The sequence below is a fragment of the Hypanus sabinus genome, chromosome 2 (assembly GCF_030144855.1).
Source record: "Hypanus sabinus isolate sHypSab1 chromosome 2, sHypSab1.hap1, whole genome shotgun sequence".
NCBI lineage: Eukaryota > Metazoa > Chordata > Chondrichthyes > Myliobatiformes > Dasyatidae > Hypanus > Hypanus sabinus.
Window position 1 is genome coordinate 54,124,171 of NC_082707.1, and position 19,044 is coordinate 54,143,214.

A 19,044-nucleotide genomic window follows, 5' to 3' on the forward strand; every position below is an offset into this window, starting at 1 on the left:
TTATAAAGGTCAACAAATTAGCTCCTGGGCCTCCGTACATACTGTGTAACAGAGCACGGAAGCTCTGAGATATGCCTGGTTTCTGGATGTCACTTGCATAGTGTTCTTGAAGGCATGCATAACTGTGCTCTTTGTAATTTACTCACAGAGGAGAATTTCACAATATTGCTAATCTCCTTTACGTTACACAAACCAAATGCAGATTCAGCCATCAGTTTACAGAGCATCTGTGTTCAGTCCAACAAGATCAAATGCAGTTCTTGTTATCTGCCAGTTTAATTGTCTATTTCATTATTCCTCCAAACCATTTCAAAATTCAAAGTAAAGTTAGTATTCAAGTACATATCTGTAATCATATACACACCTGAGGTTTATTTTCTTATTGGCATACTCAATAAATGCATAATCGAATAATAACCATAACAGAAGCAATGAAAGTCCGCACCAACTGAACATTCAACCAGTGTGCAAAAGATAACAAACTGTGTAAATTCAAAAAGAAATAATAAAAAAAATAAATAAGCAACAAATATCAAGAACATGAGATGAAGAGTCCTGGAAATGGAGTCCATAGATTGCAGAAATATTTCAGTGAGGAGGCAAGTGAAGTTGAGTACAATTATCCTTTTGGTTCAAGAGCCTGATGGTTGAGGGGTAATAACTGTTCTAATTTTCTGTTGCTAGCTGCACAAGGAACTACACAAGCTTCAAAAACAGCCCCTCAGCAGGACATGGTGCAGCCTTACAAATTCTTTATCAAATTCTGCAACTTCAGGGAACTCAATTTGTCTATTTACATGAAAACTTCTTTGTTCTGCTGTTGGTCTTCCATTACACTGTTGGCTCAGTTTTCATCGTTCCACAAACATAACCTCGTCTGTCTGAAAATATCGTCTCCTTCTACCTTAGGCCACAAACTTATCAATCACCCCTGATAAGTTATTAACTTCAAACTTTCTGCATAATCACTCAAAGAGTTGGACTGCATGTGCATGTAATGAGAGCTGTATAACTGATCTCCTTCTACCTTAGGCCATGAACTTATCAATCACCCCTGCTGTGGACACTTTCTGGATGTCCAAGATCCTTATGCTCCACAACCGCTGGACTAAGTGTGTAAATGTAGGAAGGGACTATGTTGAAAAATAAATGTGCTGGGTTTTCTAAAATTGACTCCTTCTACCTTAGGCCATGAACGTATCAATCACCCCTCGTAACATATTCCCTCATTCTCAATTCTGACAAAGGATCTTTTACCTGAAATATTAACTCTGTATCTCTTTCCAGAGGTCTGCCTGCCCCATTGAGTATTTTTAGCAATTTCGATGTTTTTAAACGAATAATCCCAAGTGGTGTTTGTGGCAAAAATTCAATAAAAGACAACAAACAGAGTCCCATAGTTAATGAATCTGTCTTAGATAGAAACAATAGGTATCCTTTACAGATCAGTATCTAAGTCACTGCTATCCATGTTTACATGTTATAATTTTAGCATTTGTATGTAGTGTGAAATTATCAAGTGCAATTTGAAACTGTAAACAACTCCAAGCGGATGTAATCCAATTAGTAGATAGGGACCACAGACTTCAGATCATTTTTTAATGTAGGAAAGTAAAGTTCATGAGAGGATGAAAACACCAACTATTTATGTCAGTATATGATAAAAAGAGAGTTGAGGGACACTGCACAAACACAGGTAATACACAATTTACTAGATTTTGTAAAATAATTAAATACAAGAACTAAAAGGTAATCTGTATCAATGAAATGTTGCAGATGGATTATTTGGTTAGACTGAGTGCCTTCCTTCAGAAATTAAGGATGCTAAAGAACTTCATTGTAATAACAAAGGTGAGAAATAACTCAAACTTAATTTCTCTCATTATCAAAAGAAATTGAGTTCACAGCAATTTTATGAAGAGCATCACAGAATTATTGGGGAACAGTAAAAACAACGGTCAATGACTGGATGTTGTATCTTTGAGAATTGTATCTGTTGTGTCTATTTAAGAGTGAGGCAACAGAATTCAAAAAAGTGCTATTGAGATGTAAAAAAGTACTACTTAAAACAACTAATTTTAAAAGAATATAAGATAAATATTTGAAGAAAATAAATCAGTAAGACATAGTTTAAAAAAAAGAGATTGGGAATTAATTGATACCTCCAGGACAACATAATGGCTGAACAGCTTCCTTCTACGTAATCAAATTCTATACTTCTATCCTGCCTTTTGCAGTACACAGAACACTGAACACATAACTGTGATGAACCCATACAAAGTGGACATTACAGTTTTAGCATCTAAGTGCAATATTTTGGGATTGTAATAGATGGGCTTTTACAGACCACAAGCATTATATAAAGTACCGTATATGTTTGCTTGAAAACAAAGGAACTATCGTGATGCCCAGACAGCACTACAGAAACTCAAAAGAAATTAAAAGATTTAACAAAAGCACAGTTCTGAGCAAATATTCAGGCAATTTTGGGTGTATGTCAGCAGCTGTTCACATATAGCAGATGTGCATGTTATACTTGGTATATGATATTTTTTTTTAAAATACATCAAATTTCTGTCATTTTTGCTCTGGTTTTACAGCTTCAGAAAAAGACAAGAAAAGACCCATGAGCAACTTCCTCCACTGGGTCTAACAATAGCAACATCATTATCAAACTCCTGCCATTGACATCTTGGTTGGAGTGGGGAGCAATCAATAACTAATTATATGAACAATAAAGTTAGGGCACTGGTTGACAATGTGTCGGTAATTGCCAAACACCAATAATCTCAAGGCTAAATAAGGTGATGAAAACTCAATGCACCTCTAGAAAGTGGTGAAACTGCAACATATTCACCGAGCTTGATAAAATACTGTATATAGAAGAGCAGTTAAATGATTAATGCCCCATCCATCCAAACTCACCACCTGGGATGATGCTATTTATTTACTTTATATAGGATGAATGCACTTTATTTGAGCAGCACTCACTGGGAGGGCAAACTGAGAAAGACAGAACAACAAGGCTATGGAAACTGGATAATTCGCAAGACTCCCAACAAGTTAAACACAAAGTTGAACATAGACATATAAGGCTACAACTTTATTAATACAGGGTTAAAACTTTGGCATTTATCCCCAAAGGTAAACATTCATCCGCTTCTCAGGGCAACTTGGAAATGTGCAACAAATCCAAGTTGGCAAAGACACCCACTTCCCAAGATCCCACATATAAAATCTGTTTAAAAAGTAGGAAAAAAAAGTCATGGTCACATCCAGACACAGACATGAACTAATCATGCAGCAAAAATGTTTCTCACCATGAGTTTATTGCTAACCTGCAACTGTTCCGATGAAATACTGCAGAGTCTTGCCATAGTCAGAAAATTATTAGTGCAATGTTTTATTTCTAATTTCAGAAGTGATAATGTTATGCAAAATGCATTGATGAATAAAATTTAGTGCAGTTTGAATGCCATTTCTTTATCTTTTAGACTTTCACACTTCATTTTGAGAAAAATTTACTGATTTAATTAAAGTAATAATTCATCAACTACCGTGCCAATCTTGGGGAAGTGTGCAGAGAAATATATCAACTTTTTCGTCTCCTCAATTTGGCTTCATAATAATCAAGCTTAATAATTTGTATCACAACTACACTTACCTAAAAAATTTCCTGATACTGTACCCATCGATTTCTTGAAGGACATCCTGAGAGATTTTACTATTATCAGGTGCTGCAGCTGAGGGTTCAGGTGGTGTTGTCGATGTTACATTATTTTCCAAAATGTTTTCTGAGGTACCTTTCCATCCATAGTAACCTATTAGAATACCACAAATAAATATAGCAATCCCTGCAACAAGGAGTTTTGCCTTCTGAGGAAAGCTGCTCTGCAGAGTTTTTGGTGTTGTTCTTGCTTGTGCCGCAAAATCACACTCTTCCTCTAAGCGTTCGAATCTTCCCCGTGGCGATGCTGAAGGTTCCACAAATTCAATGTCAAGCTCATTGTTTCCAGTGGTGTTTGCCAGATGGTGCTGCCTAGAATCATCTTGCTCAAAGCCTTCAAATTCACTTTCTTCCAGTTCCTTTTCCATGTCCCATTCTAATTCCAGAGAAGTGACTGGAAGCTCCTCAGTATCCAGATCCGGAGTGTGCAATGCAAATCTCTGATCCACTTTCCGGTAAGCCATTTCTCTACCTGTAGTCAAAAATTAAAATTCAAATTATTAAGACATTTCTAAATACCATGTGTCAGCCAAAATTTTACTTTCAGATTTCAAACTAAAACATGCTTATTGAGCCATTTCCACAGATAAGAAGAGTAAAAGAGAAACCATTCTGGTCCACATCAAGATCTAGGATGATTTGCTTCCATTCCAGTTTTCACAGGTTTGAGGAGTGAACTGTTTTTTTATGAGAAACAGAAGATGTCTGTGTATAAATTATTTTTAGATTGTATGGTCATTGCCTATTAGAACCGATACTAACGTGACAAAAGAAACAATTGACTTGCTCTCTTGACCACTAATCCCTTGAACATAATTTCTCCCTCATTCCAGCTTCTGTCGGTCCTCTGCTAACCACCTCCTCCCCGCCCATCACTCTTTTACTCAATATCCTCAGTATCCAATCTCACTTCCTCTCTGCATCTTTCATTATCACTTACCGCCTTCCTGTCCCACTCAATTTTCCTGCTTTATCCCTACCACTGTCCTCTTCCTCCACCACTCACTCACCAGATGCCAGTTGCTTGCTCTCTCTAAGAACTTCCTCTAAGATTTTGGTGTCATATTTAGGCCGTATCAGGTAAGGAGAGTACAGACTGAGTACTCCTTATCCAAAATTCCAAACTCACAAACCTTCAAAATCCAGTTTGTTTTTTGAGCACTGACATCACATCACAAATGAAACATTCCACAAAACGCCGGGAAGGTTCCCAGGCGATGCACAGGTCTCTGCACAGCATAGACAATTCTGAGAAGTGACTTCACATATGTAATGACCAAAAATTAATGACAAATAGAACAACACTGCATAAAGCAAAAAATGAAGATCTCAACAGTGTGTTAAAGAATGGATTCATCAGCATTCCATTGAACCATGCTAAGTGGTAAGCTTCCATTAGTATCAATAGACCATGGATTTGCACCTTGGAAAGTTTCCAGGGCGCAAGCCTGGGCAAGGCAACCAGCAGTTGCCCAAGCTGCAAGTCTCCCCTCTCCACACCACCAAGGGAAGGGCATTAGGACCCATACAGCTTAGCACTGGTGTCGTTGGGCAGAGAAATGTGTGGTTAAGTGCCTTGATCAAGGATACACACACAAGTCTCAGCCAAGGCTCGAACTAGCGACCTTCAGATAACTAGACGAACGCCTTAACCACTTGGCCATGCGCCAACACTGCTAAGTGGTATGCTGACAATGAAACAAGCAAAGATCTATCACAATGAATAGCAAATTGAAGGTAATTGGTTTATGCACAAAATTATTAACAATATTAGACAAAACTATTTCCTCCCATCTTAGTTGCTGTGGCACAGGCAGCTGTTCAAAATCGACTGTGGATGTGAAGCCACTCACAGCACTGGAACCCAGTAATAGATGCAGCCGGGGCAGTCATTTTACTCCAACTGTGGAGGTCCCAAGCTCCAGCAGGTGAGACTGTGCTCTGACTGCAGACTGTTCACTTTGTGATCTTTGCACCAACTGTACATACAGTACAATAAACTGTATATGTAAAGTAAATGGATTTTGTGTTGAGATTCATGTTTCCCCATGGTAGCTCATTATATTGATGCAAATATTCCAAAATCTGAAACACTTCCAGCCCCAGGCATTTTGGTTAAGGGTTGTTCAACCTAAGTTAGTGAATCAGATGAGATTTTACAACAGTTCAGTAAGTTTGTGATTATTGTTACTGATGTTTACCTTTTATCCCAGTAGCATTTCATATTTCCATTTGGTTCATCATCACCAGAACTGTAACAATACTCAAGCTGTGGTCTTACTAGAGTTGTGCACAATTTTTAGCATGTATTTAGGTGATTTTATACTTTATACCTTAGCTGATAGAGGAAAACAAACCAAACTTTATCTTAACAAGCTCTTTCACGCGTCCAGCTACCTTTAAGAATCTGTAGGATTAAATCCAAATAAGATCTCCAAAGATGAATCACAACTGTGAACAAGATGCAACAAGCACAATGTGACCACAGCAAATTCATGAAAGACCACATTTGAAAATATTAGAGAAAACATTGAAATCAAAATGTTCCATACTACCTTGTTATGCAGTCAGAAAATAACTAATTATTTTTTAATGTCAAAATAGTCCATGAATCTTCAGAACATTTTTTTGGTACTTTTAGCTCAAGTTAATGCGCTGATGGGGCATAAAGGGCAAGAATTCTTTTCAAGAAAAATTACTTTACATGAAACCAGGCCAAGCATCACCTTCAATAATGCAGTTGTAATTTTATAATAGATTTTTCAGAAGAAAAACAGCAATAAAGAAAATTCTTCTTCTCCTGTTTCTGCAACTGCCTTGCAATTGAAGTTACTATGATCAGGAAAACGTTTGCATCTTGCACAAATTCTTCTCAGGGAATTGAGTTTCAGCTTTTCTTAACTGTGTTACCTGTTAGGCATCCTAAGCTTATCAAAAGCTATTATATGTATTTGCTTTTGTAATTTATTCATCTCACTATAACTGGTGTTAACCATAAAGACAGTTTAAGAGTCAACCACATTGCATCATATTCTAGGCTAGAGTAAGCAGGCATGGCTGATTTCCTCTCCTGAAGAGTACTGTGAACGAATGACTAGCTTACGTAGAGTAGCACAGTACAGAAACAACCTTTTGGCACACTTAGTCCGTAATGACTATCAAGCCCATTTATACTCATCAGATTCTATTCTCCACACATGCCCATCAACTCCCTTACAGATGCCTATTAACCTTCCGGCCTGCAAGTCATTGGAACGTGGGAGGAAATCACAGCACTCAGAGAAAACCCATGTGGTCATTGGGAGAACATGTAGACCTCACACTGCAGGACCTGGGGGAGATTGAATTAACATCAGTAACAATGATCCTGAAGCTGCCAGATTGTTATAAACCCTAGTGGGTTGTTATAAAATACCATCAGTTTCATTAATACTTGACTTACCTGACATGGGCGACATGTGACACCAATTTCTCAGCATTGTGATTTATTCCTAGTAGCTCTCTTACTAGCCCAGAAGTAGCAAACAGACTTTGAGCAGTACTGAAGGTGACAATGAGTACTGGCCCTGCACATTTTTCATGTCCATTCGTTACTTGAATTTATGGTTTCTCCTAAGTGTTTTGATGACTGCTCTGCATTTCTTTGCTCATTCAGCCTAACTCACCTGAACACAGTCTGACATTGATCTCTATACTTTCAAATGTGTTTCACAAGTGTCTCTCACTCAGTCCCTTCTTTTTTATTCAGGTGTTCCATCTGACGCTTTGTTGATCATTTGTGATTCCATTTACATTTCTCTTCTGATCATCGTTCTCCCAGTTCCATAAATTTTACCCTTTCTCTATACACAGATCTCATCTGTTCTCCTAAAAACCAGATGGTGCTTACTTTAAATTTAATGCGATCATATTTCCCTTGACTAAGGAATGGGGGAAAGCAGGACAGGATTTTATTCAAATCTGGGCTAAGGATAGTCTTCTCAGAACTGATTTTTAAAAATAAAAGTGCATGAATACATCATGGAGTGAAAAATAAAGTGGCAGTTAAGAGAAAAATAGGGAATATGAAAAGATACTTATTGTGTCTCCATTTATATATTGATTATACACTCAGTGGCCTTCCCTTACCTAATAAAGTGGCAACTGAGTCTACTTTCATGGTTTTCTGCTGTTGTTGCCCATCCACTTCAAATTTCAACTGTGCATTCAGAAATGTTCTTCTGCACACCACTGTTGTAAAGCATGGTTAGTTGAGTTACTATCACTTTCCTGTCAGCTTGAACTACTCTGGCCTGACTCCTCTGACCTCCCTATTTTAACGGAGTGTTGTTGCCCACTGGATGTTTTCTGTTTTTTGCACCATTCTCTATAAACTCTGTTTCTGAAATACTCAAACCACAATGTCTGGCACCAACAACCAATCCATGCTCAAAGTCACTTAGATCAAATTTGTTCCCCGTTCTAATGTTTAGTCTGACAAAAACTGAACTGTGTGACCATGCTCTTATGCATTGAGATGCTGATATATAACTGGCTGATTAGTTATTTGCGTCAAGTAACAGGTGTTCCCCAATAAAGTGTCACTGAATATAGATTTATATTATAAAATGATCAATTTTCTTCAAGAACTTAGAACAGTACAGAACAGAAACAGCATGACATCAATTTTAAACCACACACCTGCCTACACATAGTCTGTACTTCACATTTACCTGTAATTTTTTTGTCTCTCTAAATGCTCCATAAATGCTGCTAACACACCTACTTTAACTGGTATGCTATTCTGAGTATCTACAACTTGTTTGTAAAAAGATACTGTACATGCTGTATAAATCTCCTTTAAACCCTCCCCCCTCCCCACACTCGGCTTAGAGCTATGACCTGCAGTACTTGACATTATCATCCTGGGAAAAGTTTTAGGACCAAAGAAGGGCAAAGTATCACAAACAAGAGAAAATCTGCAGATGCTGTAAATCAAAGTAACACACACAAAATTCTGGAGGAATTCAGCAGGCCAGGCAGCATCTATGGAAAAGAGCAAATAGTTGACATTTTGGGCCGAGACTCTTCATCAGGACTGGGTAATATATATAATATTCTCTTCTATTGGCAGGGTTGATGTGAAAAATACTGCAAGCTACTTTGTATTCAGTGACTTCAGAAGTCAGCTGGGCAAGTTTCTAATTTCTGATGATGAATTATTCACTGTAAAACACCATTATCTGTTACATTCTTTTCACAGCTACAAGTATGGCAATACTATTTTTACTGCTCAAGAGCCTTAGTTTCGATCTTTTTTTTATTTCATTGGCATTACTCTGTTTCCTATTTACTTTCATCTTGTTTATTTCCCCTCTCTCACCTGAAACTTTTATTCCTGAAATTCACTGTCACTCCTTTCCTTGTTGGATGTGCTATAACAGTTCTGCAATATTTGATATTGGTGGCATATTTACAACCATTATTTCCATTCTAGTCTTAAGTTTAATTCTTCATGTGATTCAAACTGAGGCTGTACAAGAGTGCAAGCCACTCATCTTCAGTCCAACAACCTTGCTACTATGTCAGCTAGGGTGACCATGGGCTGGTCTTAACTGACAAAATGGAATTACGTAAAAGAACCTTCGCTCCTTCTGCAACAAAACGGATCTCCCAGTGGCTAGCCACTTTAATTCCAATCCCCTTTTGCATTTCAACATGTCAGTCTATGCTTGGAGGTGAGGCCACTCCTAGGTTGAGGAAGCAACGTATCATCTTCTGCCTGGGTAGCCTCCACCCTGACGGCATGAACATTGATTTCTCTAACTTCCAGTAATTTTCCCCCCTCCCCCTTCTCTTATCTTCCATTCCCCATTCAGGCTCCCCTCTCATCTCTTCTCTTCTCCTCACCTGCCTCTGATGCTCCTCCTCCTTCCCTTTCTCCCATGGTATGCTCTGCCTCTCCAATCAGATTCCTGCTTCTTCAGCCCTTTACCCTTTCCACCCATCTCTTCCCAGCTTTTCATTGCATCTCCCCTCCCCTACCCACCTACCTTCCCCTCACCTGGCTTTCTCTATCACCTTCTAGCTTGTACTCTTCCCCTCCCCCAACTTCTTATTCTGGTTTCTTCCAGTCCCAGTCAGCTCTTTATTCCTTTTCAAAGATACTGCCTGACCTACTGAGTTCCTCCAGCATTTTGTGCATGTTAGGATAAAGGGAAAATTCATAAGTGTTCACCTAGAAAAGGCATCTTGCCTGCCAGCTGTGTGTATTGGGAATAGTGTGTGCACATGCTTTCATTAACTGGTATCACAATCTATCAGTAGAAAAATAGCAAATGTAAGTTCTTGAGCCTGCTCCACCGTGATGTACCATGTTCCCAATCTCTCTCCTTGATATTAACATTCAGAAATCCATTTCTTTCTTGGATGCATTTAACCACTTGGCCCCCATAACCTTGTGACACAGGAAATTCAGCAAATTCACCACCCCAAGAGTGAAGGATTTTCTTCATATCTCAGCCCTCAACATCTTTACACTGTGAATATTTTTCTTGACACCCCACCTAGAGAAAGCAGCCTCCCTGCTTTGAACTAGCCAATCCCTGCTGAACTGTTTCCTCTGTGATAAATATACTCGCTCTTTATAAGGACACCCAAACTTCACACAATACCCCAGGTGTGGTTTCAAGAGGTACTGTACCAATGCAATAAAACATCCTCAATCCTGTACTATAATGTCTTAAAAAGGAGACCAACTTATCAATTGCTGACGATTTGTTGGACCTGTATCTTTGCTTTCAGTGACTGATGTTAAAGGATGCTCAGACAATAACCTCTCACCAATTAAAGAACACCCTAACCTTCTGTCATTGCTTACAATATTGCTGTGTCTAAACTTGTAAATATATTAACTCTCAGGTGCTGGGAAGATCAATTTACTGTTTTTAATATATTTCCTTATCCTTAAGTGCCAAGAATCCTTCTGGAAAGGTCATAAATCCAATAAAAGCCAGAGCTTACTGAGGAAGAAAAAGATTTCTCTTCAGTATGTCTCTACATCTTCATGATTGAAATTAATGCAAGACAGCACACTGATAATGCCTCATATGACATAATATCCTTCGCTCAAATATAAGAGAATAAGTTTCTTTGTCTCTTAAACAGAAAAAGAAAAACAAATTAAAAACTCAGGATAAGATGTTAATATCATCGTATTTCACCTACCAAAATGAACCACTTCACAATTATCTGGGTTGAACTCCTTCTGCCACTTCTCAGTCCAGTTTTGCAACCTATCAATGTCCCGCTGTAACCTGTGACAGCCCTCCACACTATCCACAACACCTACAACCTTTGTGTCATCAGCAAACTTACTATTTTCTATGTTTCTAGGTTTCTATATTCCTTGTGCCAATGGGCCATAAGCACTTGGTCAAGACTGTCTTGGTGCTGGGAGTGCCACAGAGTTGACATGTACGGGTTTTTAATTGGGCACCCTCCTTCCTCAATGTTTCATTAGTTAGCTTACTACATCTCCGGAGAGCTTGACAATGACTTTTAATGTCCCAGAGTCACACTCGTTGAGTCCTACCACTTTCTTGGTGCTACTTTGTTGCTCAGGAGTGGTCCTTTTGTTTGATCCAAAGCCAGTGGCTGCTTCTTTCCGCCACCTCTGATGTGGCTCTCATGGTTTGCCGTAGGGTCTGTCTATGGATCCCCAGCTCCTTCAGGAATCTGATAGTGGATGTGACTATAAATCCTCTACAACCCACCTCTACAGGACAAACCAGATTTCCAGCCCCATCACTGAGCTTCAGCTGCTAGATCTGCATAGTGAGCTCATATGCTTCAGCCACTGAATTGTCCCACAGGACTGTGAGTTCCACAATGCAGACCACTTGTAATGAATAGGACCAGGGAACCAAGTCTGGCCTAAGATTGTTAGTAGCAATTTCTGGTGGAAAGATGAGTTGTTTATTGACATCCACCGGCATCTTCCAGTCACGGGCCATGTTCCTTTGTCCTGTTTCTGGCTTAGGAGGGAGATTAGTTGGTCTCCCCAAAGAATTGTTGCTGGTGTCAAAGCGTTAGTGGTTCCAGGGGGCAAGGAGTTGGTTGCTATTCTCTTGGTTTTGATTACTGCTGCCAGACTCTTCAAGATCTGGTTGTGATGCCATGTATATCTGCCATGTGTGAGGTTGATTTTGCAGCTTGCCAGGATTTACTTGACGGTCACGAGAATCGGGTGCAGGGCACAAGTTGGGTCCTCACTGAACCACTGGTGGAGGGTATTTTTGTGAGGGAAGCACATCATACACAGCTCTGATGAGAAAACTAAGTCTATTTGTTTCCATCTCCCATATGTCCTTCCAGCTGACCTCCCTCCTCTCAGTGCTTTCCCACTGTATCCATTGCCCATGCTTAGCCAGGGAGATGGTCTTTACACTTCTGTCTGACTCTTCTTGTCACCACACTTCCTCAACAACCATCTTCCTTCACTCTGAAATTGTGGCCTTGTGCCAGGTGGGTCCACTTGCTGCCAGACCAAAGCTGCCCCTGCCCTGTTGGACTTGCCTCACAGTGTCTCTGTGCCGAAGGGTAACAGTTGCTTGCTGTGCTGCATCAGCTGGGGTCCATTTCCACCTTCTTGATAAGGTCCGTGCGGTGTTACTGATGGTCTTGTCATGGGAGTCTTTGGGTGTCATCTGTAGATGTACCTTACAACACATGGATTCATCTTTAAGGCCAGTGAAAGGTAGTTTAAAGGCTCATTTACCATAGAGACTGATGTTACTGATACACCTTGGCACACCAAGCCACTTCTTTACGAATGACGTGATGGCTCGCTCGAGCTTCTTCATGGTTGCTAGTGGGACCTCATAGACAGTGAGTGGCCACATCACCCAGGGTCCAAACTGGAAGCACCAGAGCTTCAGTTTTCCAGGCAGCACGAACTTGTCGATGTTGTCCAGGCCATTGGCGAAGTGTTGCTTTAGTTGCTGCACCTGCTCTTTGTCCATGAGGCCAGAGTTGTACCATCTACCCAGGCTTTTGACAGGTTGTTCAGACATTTGGAATTGGGTCATTACTGACAAAGAACTTCATGCCTTTCAGCATTCCCTTGAAGATAAAGATGCTTCATAACTTGCTGGGTTTGATTTTCATTCTGGCCTACTTGTTGTTTTCCTCAGCTTTCCAAGTAGTTGCTTGGTGCATGCTGCAGTAGTGGTCAGTGTTGCTATTTTATCAATGTATGTTCTAAAGGGGGGAAGACAAAGTCCAGCACATGTTCCTTTACTGCCTACCATCCATCTTGAAGCCCTGATAATGAGCTCCATGGCCATGGTGAAGGGCAGGGGTGATATAGTGCAACCTGCCATAATGCCTAATTCCATGGCATTTCTGGCCTTTCTTCAAGGAAAGGGAAGCAACCCATACCAAAACCCTCTGTTATGTGCCAGTCAGGTTTCTTTTCCACAGTATGCAAGATGTCCCCTTAAAAGATAAAACACAACTCTGTAATTCCAGAACACAAACATTACATGAATATCTTCACTGCAGATAGTCTTGTTTGTTTTAAGTATTCATCTCTTGGCATTCAATTTATATGCAAAAGATAAACAGATCATAACTAAACACTACTCCATAGCTTTCAGGATAATCATTTATAATTCAAGAATAAATCCGTCGAACACTTCCCTCCCCTCCCATGAGTGCTCCAGACAACTGGCGTATTCACCCCAGGTAACGACACATGGTTAATTTAGTAACTAAGAATCAATTAATCCTTCCAGTCTCAGGTTGTGCATATGATGCCAAGCAAAAATGTAAAACTAGAAACTTTCACTGAACTTCTACTTAAAACAGTGGTATCTTCTGGAAGCTATTTAATCTATTTATACTATATTTACACTTAAAAATTTATGAAATGCTTAGCAATAACAAACCTGGACACCCATAGCATAACCAAGCTAATCTAGCGTAACAAATCTTTTGTCAGTGTAAAAACAAAAAATCTTGCACTCTATATACCTGTTTAACACTAGCGGTCTTTACTATTCTCCAACCTTACTGAACCTGCATATTGAACAGAAACCGCAGATGAATTGTATTGAAACTATGTTGCATTCAGGATAAAAGCATTTTGACATCATAGCCAACAAACCACAATCAATAAGGACAGGCAGCAACACCTCTGGCAGTATTATTCTCAGCACTGGTCCGTTCAAGGCTGCATTCTCAGCCCACTCCCCCACCCCAGCTTCCAGTACGGCCAGATTCTACTCTAACCATATCTACAGTTTTGCAGGTGACACCACCACAGTGCTCCAAACCTCAAATAACAATGCATTGGTGGACAGGAAGAAGACAGAGAGCCTAGTGGCATGGAAAAGAACTGTTCACTGACTTCATCTGGGACGTATCCTTTTCTCATTACTACCATCGGGGAGGTGGGTACAGGTACATGAAAACCCACACTCAAAGTTTTAGGTACAGCTTCTTCCACTCCGCCATCAGGTCTCAGAACGATCCGTGGACCCTTGAACACAACTGCATCATTCCTCTTTTGCACTGTTTATTTATTTTGTAATTTATAACACTGGACTGCTATTGGAAAGCAACACATTTCATAGCAGGTTCAAAGTTCAAAGTAAATTTATTATCACCATATACAACTCCAAGATTCAGTTTCTCGCAGGCAATCATGGTAAATACAAGATACACAATAGAAGCAACGAAAAATCATACCAGCAGGACGGACAACAACCAATCTGCAGAAAACAAACAATAAACTGTGCAGACACAAAGAGAAGATAATAATAATAATAAATCATGAACAATAAATATTGAGAACGTGAGATGAAGAGTCCTTGAAAGTGAGTCCATCGGTGTAGGAACAGTTCAGTGTTGGGGCGAGTGAAGTTGTATCCTCTGGTTCAAGAACCTGATGGTTGAGGGGTGATAACTTGGTGGTATGGGTCTTGTTCCTGGACTTTCTTCCTGATGCCAGCATCATGAAGAGAACGTGGTGTGGATGATGGGGGTCCATGTACAATGGGCTTTACCCATGATGCAATGGGCCAAGTCCACTACTTTTAGTGCGCTTTTCTGTACAAGGGCATTGGTGTTTCCATACCAGGCCACAATGCAGCTAGTTATGATACTCTCCACCACAAATCTACAGAAATTTGTCAAAGCTTTAGATGGCATGCTGAATCTTCAGAAAATATTAAGAAAGTACAGGTGCCACCATATGCTCTTCATAACGGCACTTGTCTCCTGGACCCAGGACAGATCCTATGAAACAACACTGAGGAATCTAAAGTGGCTGACCCTCTCCATCTCTGATCCCTCAATGAGGACTGCCTCATGGGCCTCTGGTTTCCCCCTCCTGGAGCAAATAATCAGCTCCTTCATCTTGTTGACATTAAGAGATTATTGTTGTGACTCCACTCTGACAGATTTTCAATCTCCCTGATTTGTCACCACCTCTGGTTTGACCAATGACAGTGGAGTCATCAGCAAACTTAAATATGGCACTGGAGCTGTGCTTAACTCACAGTCATAAGAAGGCTAAGCACACAGCGCTGTGGTGTACTGTGATGAGGGAGATTGTGGAGGAGATGTTGTTCCAGTAATGACCACCCCCCTACTTCAGCATTCCTCAATCCCATTTCCCTCCTTCTTCTTATTTATTTACCTGCCTATCACCCCCCTCTGGTATTACTCGCCCTTCCCTTTCTTTCATGGTCTTCTGTCGTCTCCTATCAGATTCCCCCTTCTTCAGCCCTTTATCTCTTTTACCAATTGGCCTCCCAGTTCTTTATTTCACCCCTGCCCCCTCTCTCGGATTGACCAATCACCCACTACCTTGTATTTCTTCATCCCCTCCTCCCATCTTCTTACTCTGACTTCTCTTCTTTTTCTCCAGTCTGAAATATTGACTGTTTACTCTTTTCCACAGATGCTACCTGGCCTGCTCAGTTCCTCCAGCATTTTGTGTGTATCAATTGACAAGCTTATGTTTCTATGTTTAGAGCTAGAATCTGAACTAACAATTCCCCAAATTTTACTCTGAGAGATGGTTTCTTTCCCAGTTACAGTTCTGTAAATGCATAAATGTAGCCAAATCTTAAACATTGCATGGTCAGCAAAGTCCCAAGCTGTGGTTGCCAACACTGGTTATTTTCCAAGGCTTCCTTGGTATTTTTGTCAAAAAGATCTTCACTCAATCCTATTCACACATTCTTCTTATCTATGGGACTGCCTTGAACCACTTAACTTGATAACAAAACCCATGTCTTCTAGGTCATAAAGACATAGAAGCAGAATTGGCCATTCAGCCATGGAGCCTGCTCCGCATTTTTTATGATAATTATTTGCAATGAGAATGTACGAGTGATGACGAGTGAGAGTGGATTAAATATAACATGAATAAATCAGACAGAAACTTACTGGTTTAAAGAACCTCCACTCAAATTACCAAAGCTAGGCAATTCCATACTCCCTTTAGTCTATGTTTTCATTACAACTTAAGCAGCTGAGAAAAAAATTCATGATATCTATCCAATTCACATATTGGACTGGGTTGCAGTATTGAGAAATGACTAGATTGGGGTTGGGATGGAGGTTAAAGTTAAAGCACAATTCATCGATTTCAGGACATAAAGCAAGTGGAACAAGCATAGATCTACAACCAGAAAATAAGCTGGTAATCTTTGATTGAACCTATTATAGGCTAATTATAGCATTCTAAGTTTCCCAGTTTAGAAAACCTGGCAGTTTGAGGTAGAGTAATTCAGCCTCAGGAAAAGATGCAATTACTTTAAAACACTCTTATGAATTCAGAGAACAAGAAGCATTTTTATCCAGCTTTTGCACTGGAACCCTCTCACATACCTTGAGTCAGGAATCAGCCACTCCTGACTTTAGATTTACTGGATTTGGTGGCCTACTTTTGAGTTCTTCCTGTCCTCCTAATCTGATCAGAAATCCAGCCTGCCAATCAAGCCTAGTGCGAGGTACAATACGCTGTTCAGACAATTTACAGGCAGGCCCGGATAGGAGGTGAGAGCCAATTTCATTCACTCTACACAATTTTCTCTCCTCTCTCCAGGGTGACAGAGAAATTTGATGTTCTGTTGTCTGGTCAATTTAAACAGCAGCCCAGACAGACTGAAAAGATAGGGTGTCAATTGGGACAAGAGCCGATTACATTCATTATCTGCTATGGTGATCTTCATGGCTGAGGTTGTTGCGCAGGCTACTGTGCTCCATGCCCACTAATAAAATGAACTGGTAAGCAAGGCTTTGGGCTTTTCCAGGCTGCTCCAGCGTCTGGATCTGAGGACTCAATTTTGGTTCAGAATGTCGATGTTCCCTTCAGTTGTTTACAGGATTTCTACTTTGTTTTCTTTCTCTTGCACACCGAGTGCTGGTCTTTTATTTTTATACTTTTTTTTTCTTAAATTAGGTTCTTTCAGGTTTTTGGCTTTGTGGCTACCTGTGATCAAGCAAATCTCAAGGTAGTATAATTTATATATTCTTTGATAATAAATAAATCTTAAATGTTGAAGCAGACTTCCAGACAGGGAACCCATCAATGGTCAAAGCAAAATAATGTGAAGCTATATTAAAAAAATCACAGCATGAGGCTTATATACTTCCAGTCCTAAATTCTATCCATTCTCCTCTCTCTCTCACCTGCATAACCTGCTTCTGTTAATACACAAGTCAATACCACTGAGATGTGTATAAGTTGCTGCAGGGACACTGACTTGAAACCATGGTAACAGTTGCAAGACAATGACGATACAGAAAAAAATTAATAATATCTTCAAAAATATCTACTAAGAACAAGATACATAAATGTCAGGGGAATGGAAAGGTGAAACCAAGTAACATAGAGAGGCTTGATAATTGGACCTGACTGAAGACCTGAGACTTCACTGATTTCAGTGAGTGTTTGGATTAAAGCTAAGAGCATTACATTTTAAAAAGGTTATTTTGCCTTACTTTGCTTTTAATTACTTTATGTTTATGGCAAAATTTATTTCCTCCAGTGCTAAAAAAAAATTGTCGGTAATACTTTATTTTACAAAGTCACCAGTATGTGAGGAACTACCAGCAGCAATTTCAAACAGGTCAGCAAGGACACTTTCAGCTGTTGTTCTTCATCTTTGTTTTTGCAGGTTGGTATTATATTTTTAGGCAGCATGCTTATTAAATTGGCTGAAATACACATTTACTTGGATTTTCCTGATAAATGATTGGAGCTTCACTTGGAACTTGCAGCATTCCTCTCTGTGATTGTCAGTTGGTTTGGGAATGCTTCTCATAGGTACAGTGATGTACTAATCCCAAAGCTACTGACAGATATTTTCAGTAAATTTCCGACTGAAGTTTGACCCTAGATGCTCATAGCACGCAGCAGTAGAGCACAGACATTTAACAATTTGCTCAGAAATGATGCTGGGGAATTTGCCCACTCGAACACATTCCTTACTTGACCAGTGCAGGTTCAGTAACTCCATTCACTTCGATATAAAGAAATGGCCATGGGGTTCAGTGGTAATTTTCAAGAAGTTTACAGCTTTTTGAATTAATTCAGATAAATGCAGACTTACTTTAACATTTTGAGCAATTTCAACTTTAGTTTTAAAAATAATTTTTCCTATGTCTTATTAATAGTTATTGCTTCATAGTTCCTGATTTTTTGTTAAGATGAGTGACACAAACATTCAATATTTTTAAGAACTGAAAAGGCTGGAAATATTCTGAAGAATAGAGGGACGAATAATGTTGAAGCCAATGGGTGTTTAATTAGAAAATTGATTTCATTCATATTTACCAACAATACAAGACAGATTTAACCATGGGCTTAGCTTTGAGGCATAGCTTAACAAGCTTTAGAGCTATTTGGTAGAATTTGTTCGGGGGTCATCTGTAGCCAAAAGAATCCCCCCCAACCACGAGCTTTGTTTTGAGAATTTCTGATGAAAGTCAGTGTGGACATAGAGAAAGGGTAGTGGCGAGTATTTTGGCTCACTAATAACAGCAACATTTTTATTTGGAGATACACCATGATAACAGGCTATTCTGGCCCACCAAGCCGCTCTGCCCAAATACACCCATGTGACCAATTAACCTACAAATACATGTGATATTCTGCAAATCTGGAAATCCAAAACAACACACACAAAGTGCTGGAAGAATTCAGCAGATCAGGAAGCATCTCCAGAAATGAATATATATCAATGTTTCAGGACGAGACTCTTCTTCAGGACTGGAAAGGAAGGAGAAAGATGTCCCAATATACGTTGGGGGGCGGGGAG

General features: G+C 39.7%; 1 protein-coding gene across 9 annotated transcripts in view; it reads right to left on the bottom strand.

Annotated features, from left to right (window-relative positions):
• The window catches only part of LOC132378867 (inactive N-acetylated-alpha-linked acidic dipeptidase-like protein 2), a 937,774-nt gene that overhangs the window by 550,385 nt on the left and 368,345 nt on the right, over nt 1-19,044 (bottom strand). For all 9 annotated transcript variants that reach the window (XM_059946161.1, XM_059946120.1, XM_059946130.1 and 6 more), the window contains one exon: nt 3,665-4,199. In XM_059946161.1, coding sequence (XP_059802144.1) covers nt 3,665-4,191 — 527 coding nt within the window. In that variant the 5' untranslated portion in view covers nt 4,192-4,199. The remainder of the gene's footprint in view (nt 1-3,664; nt 4,200-19,044) is intronic.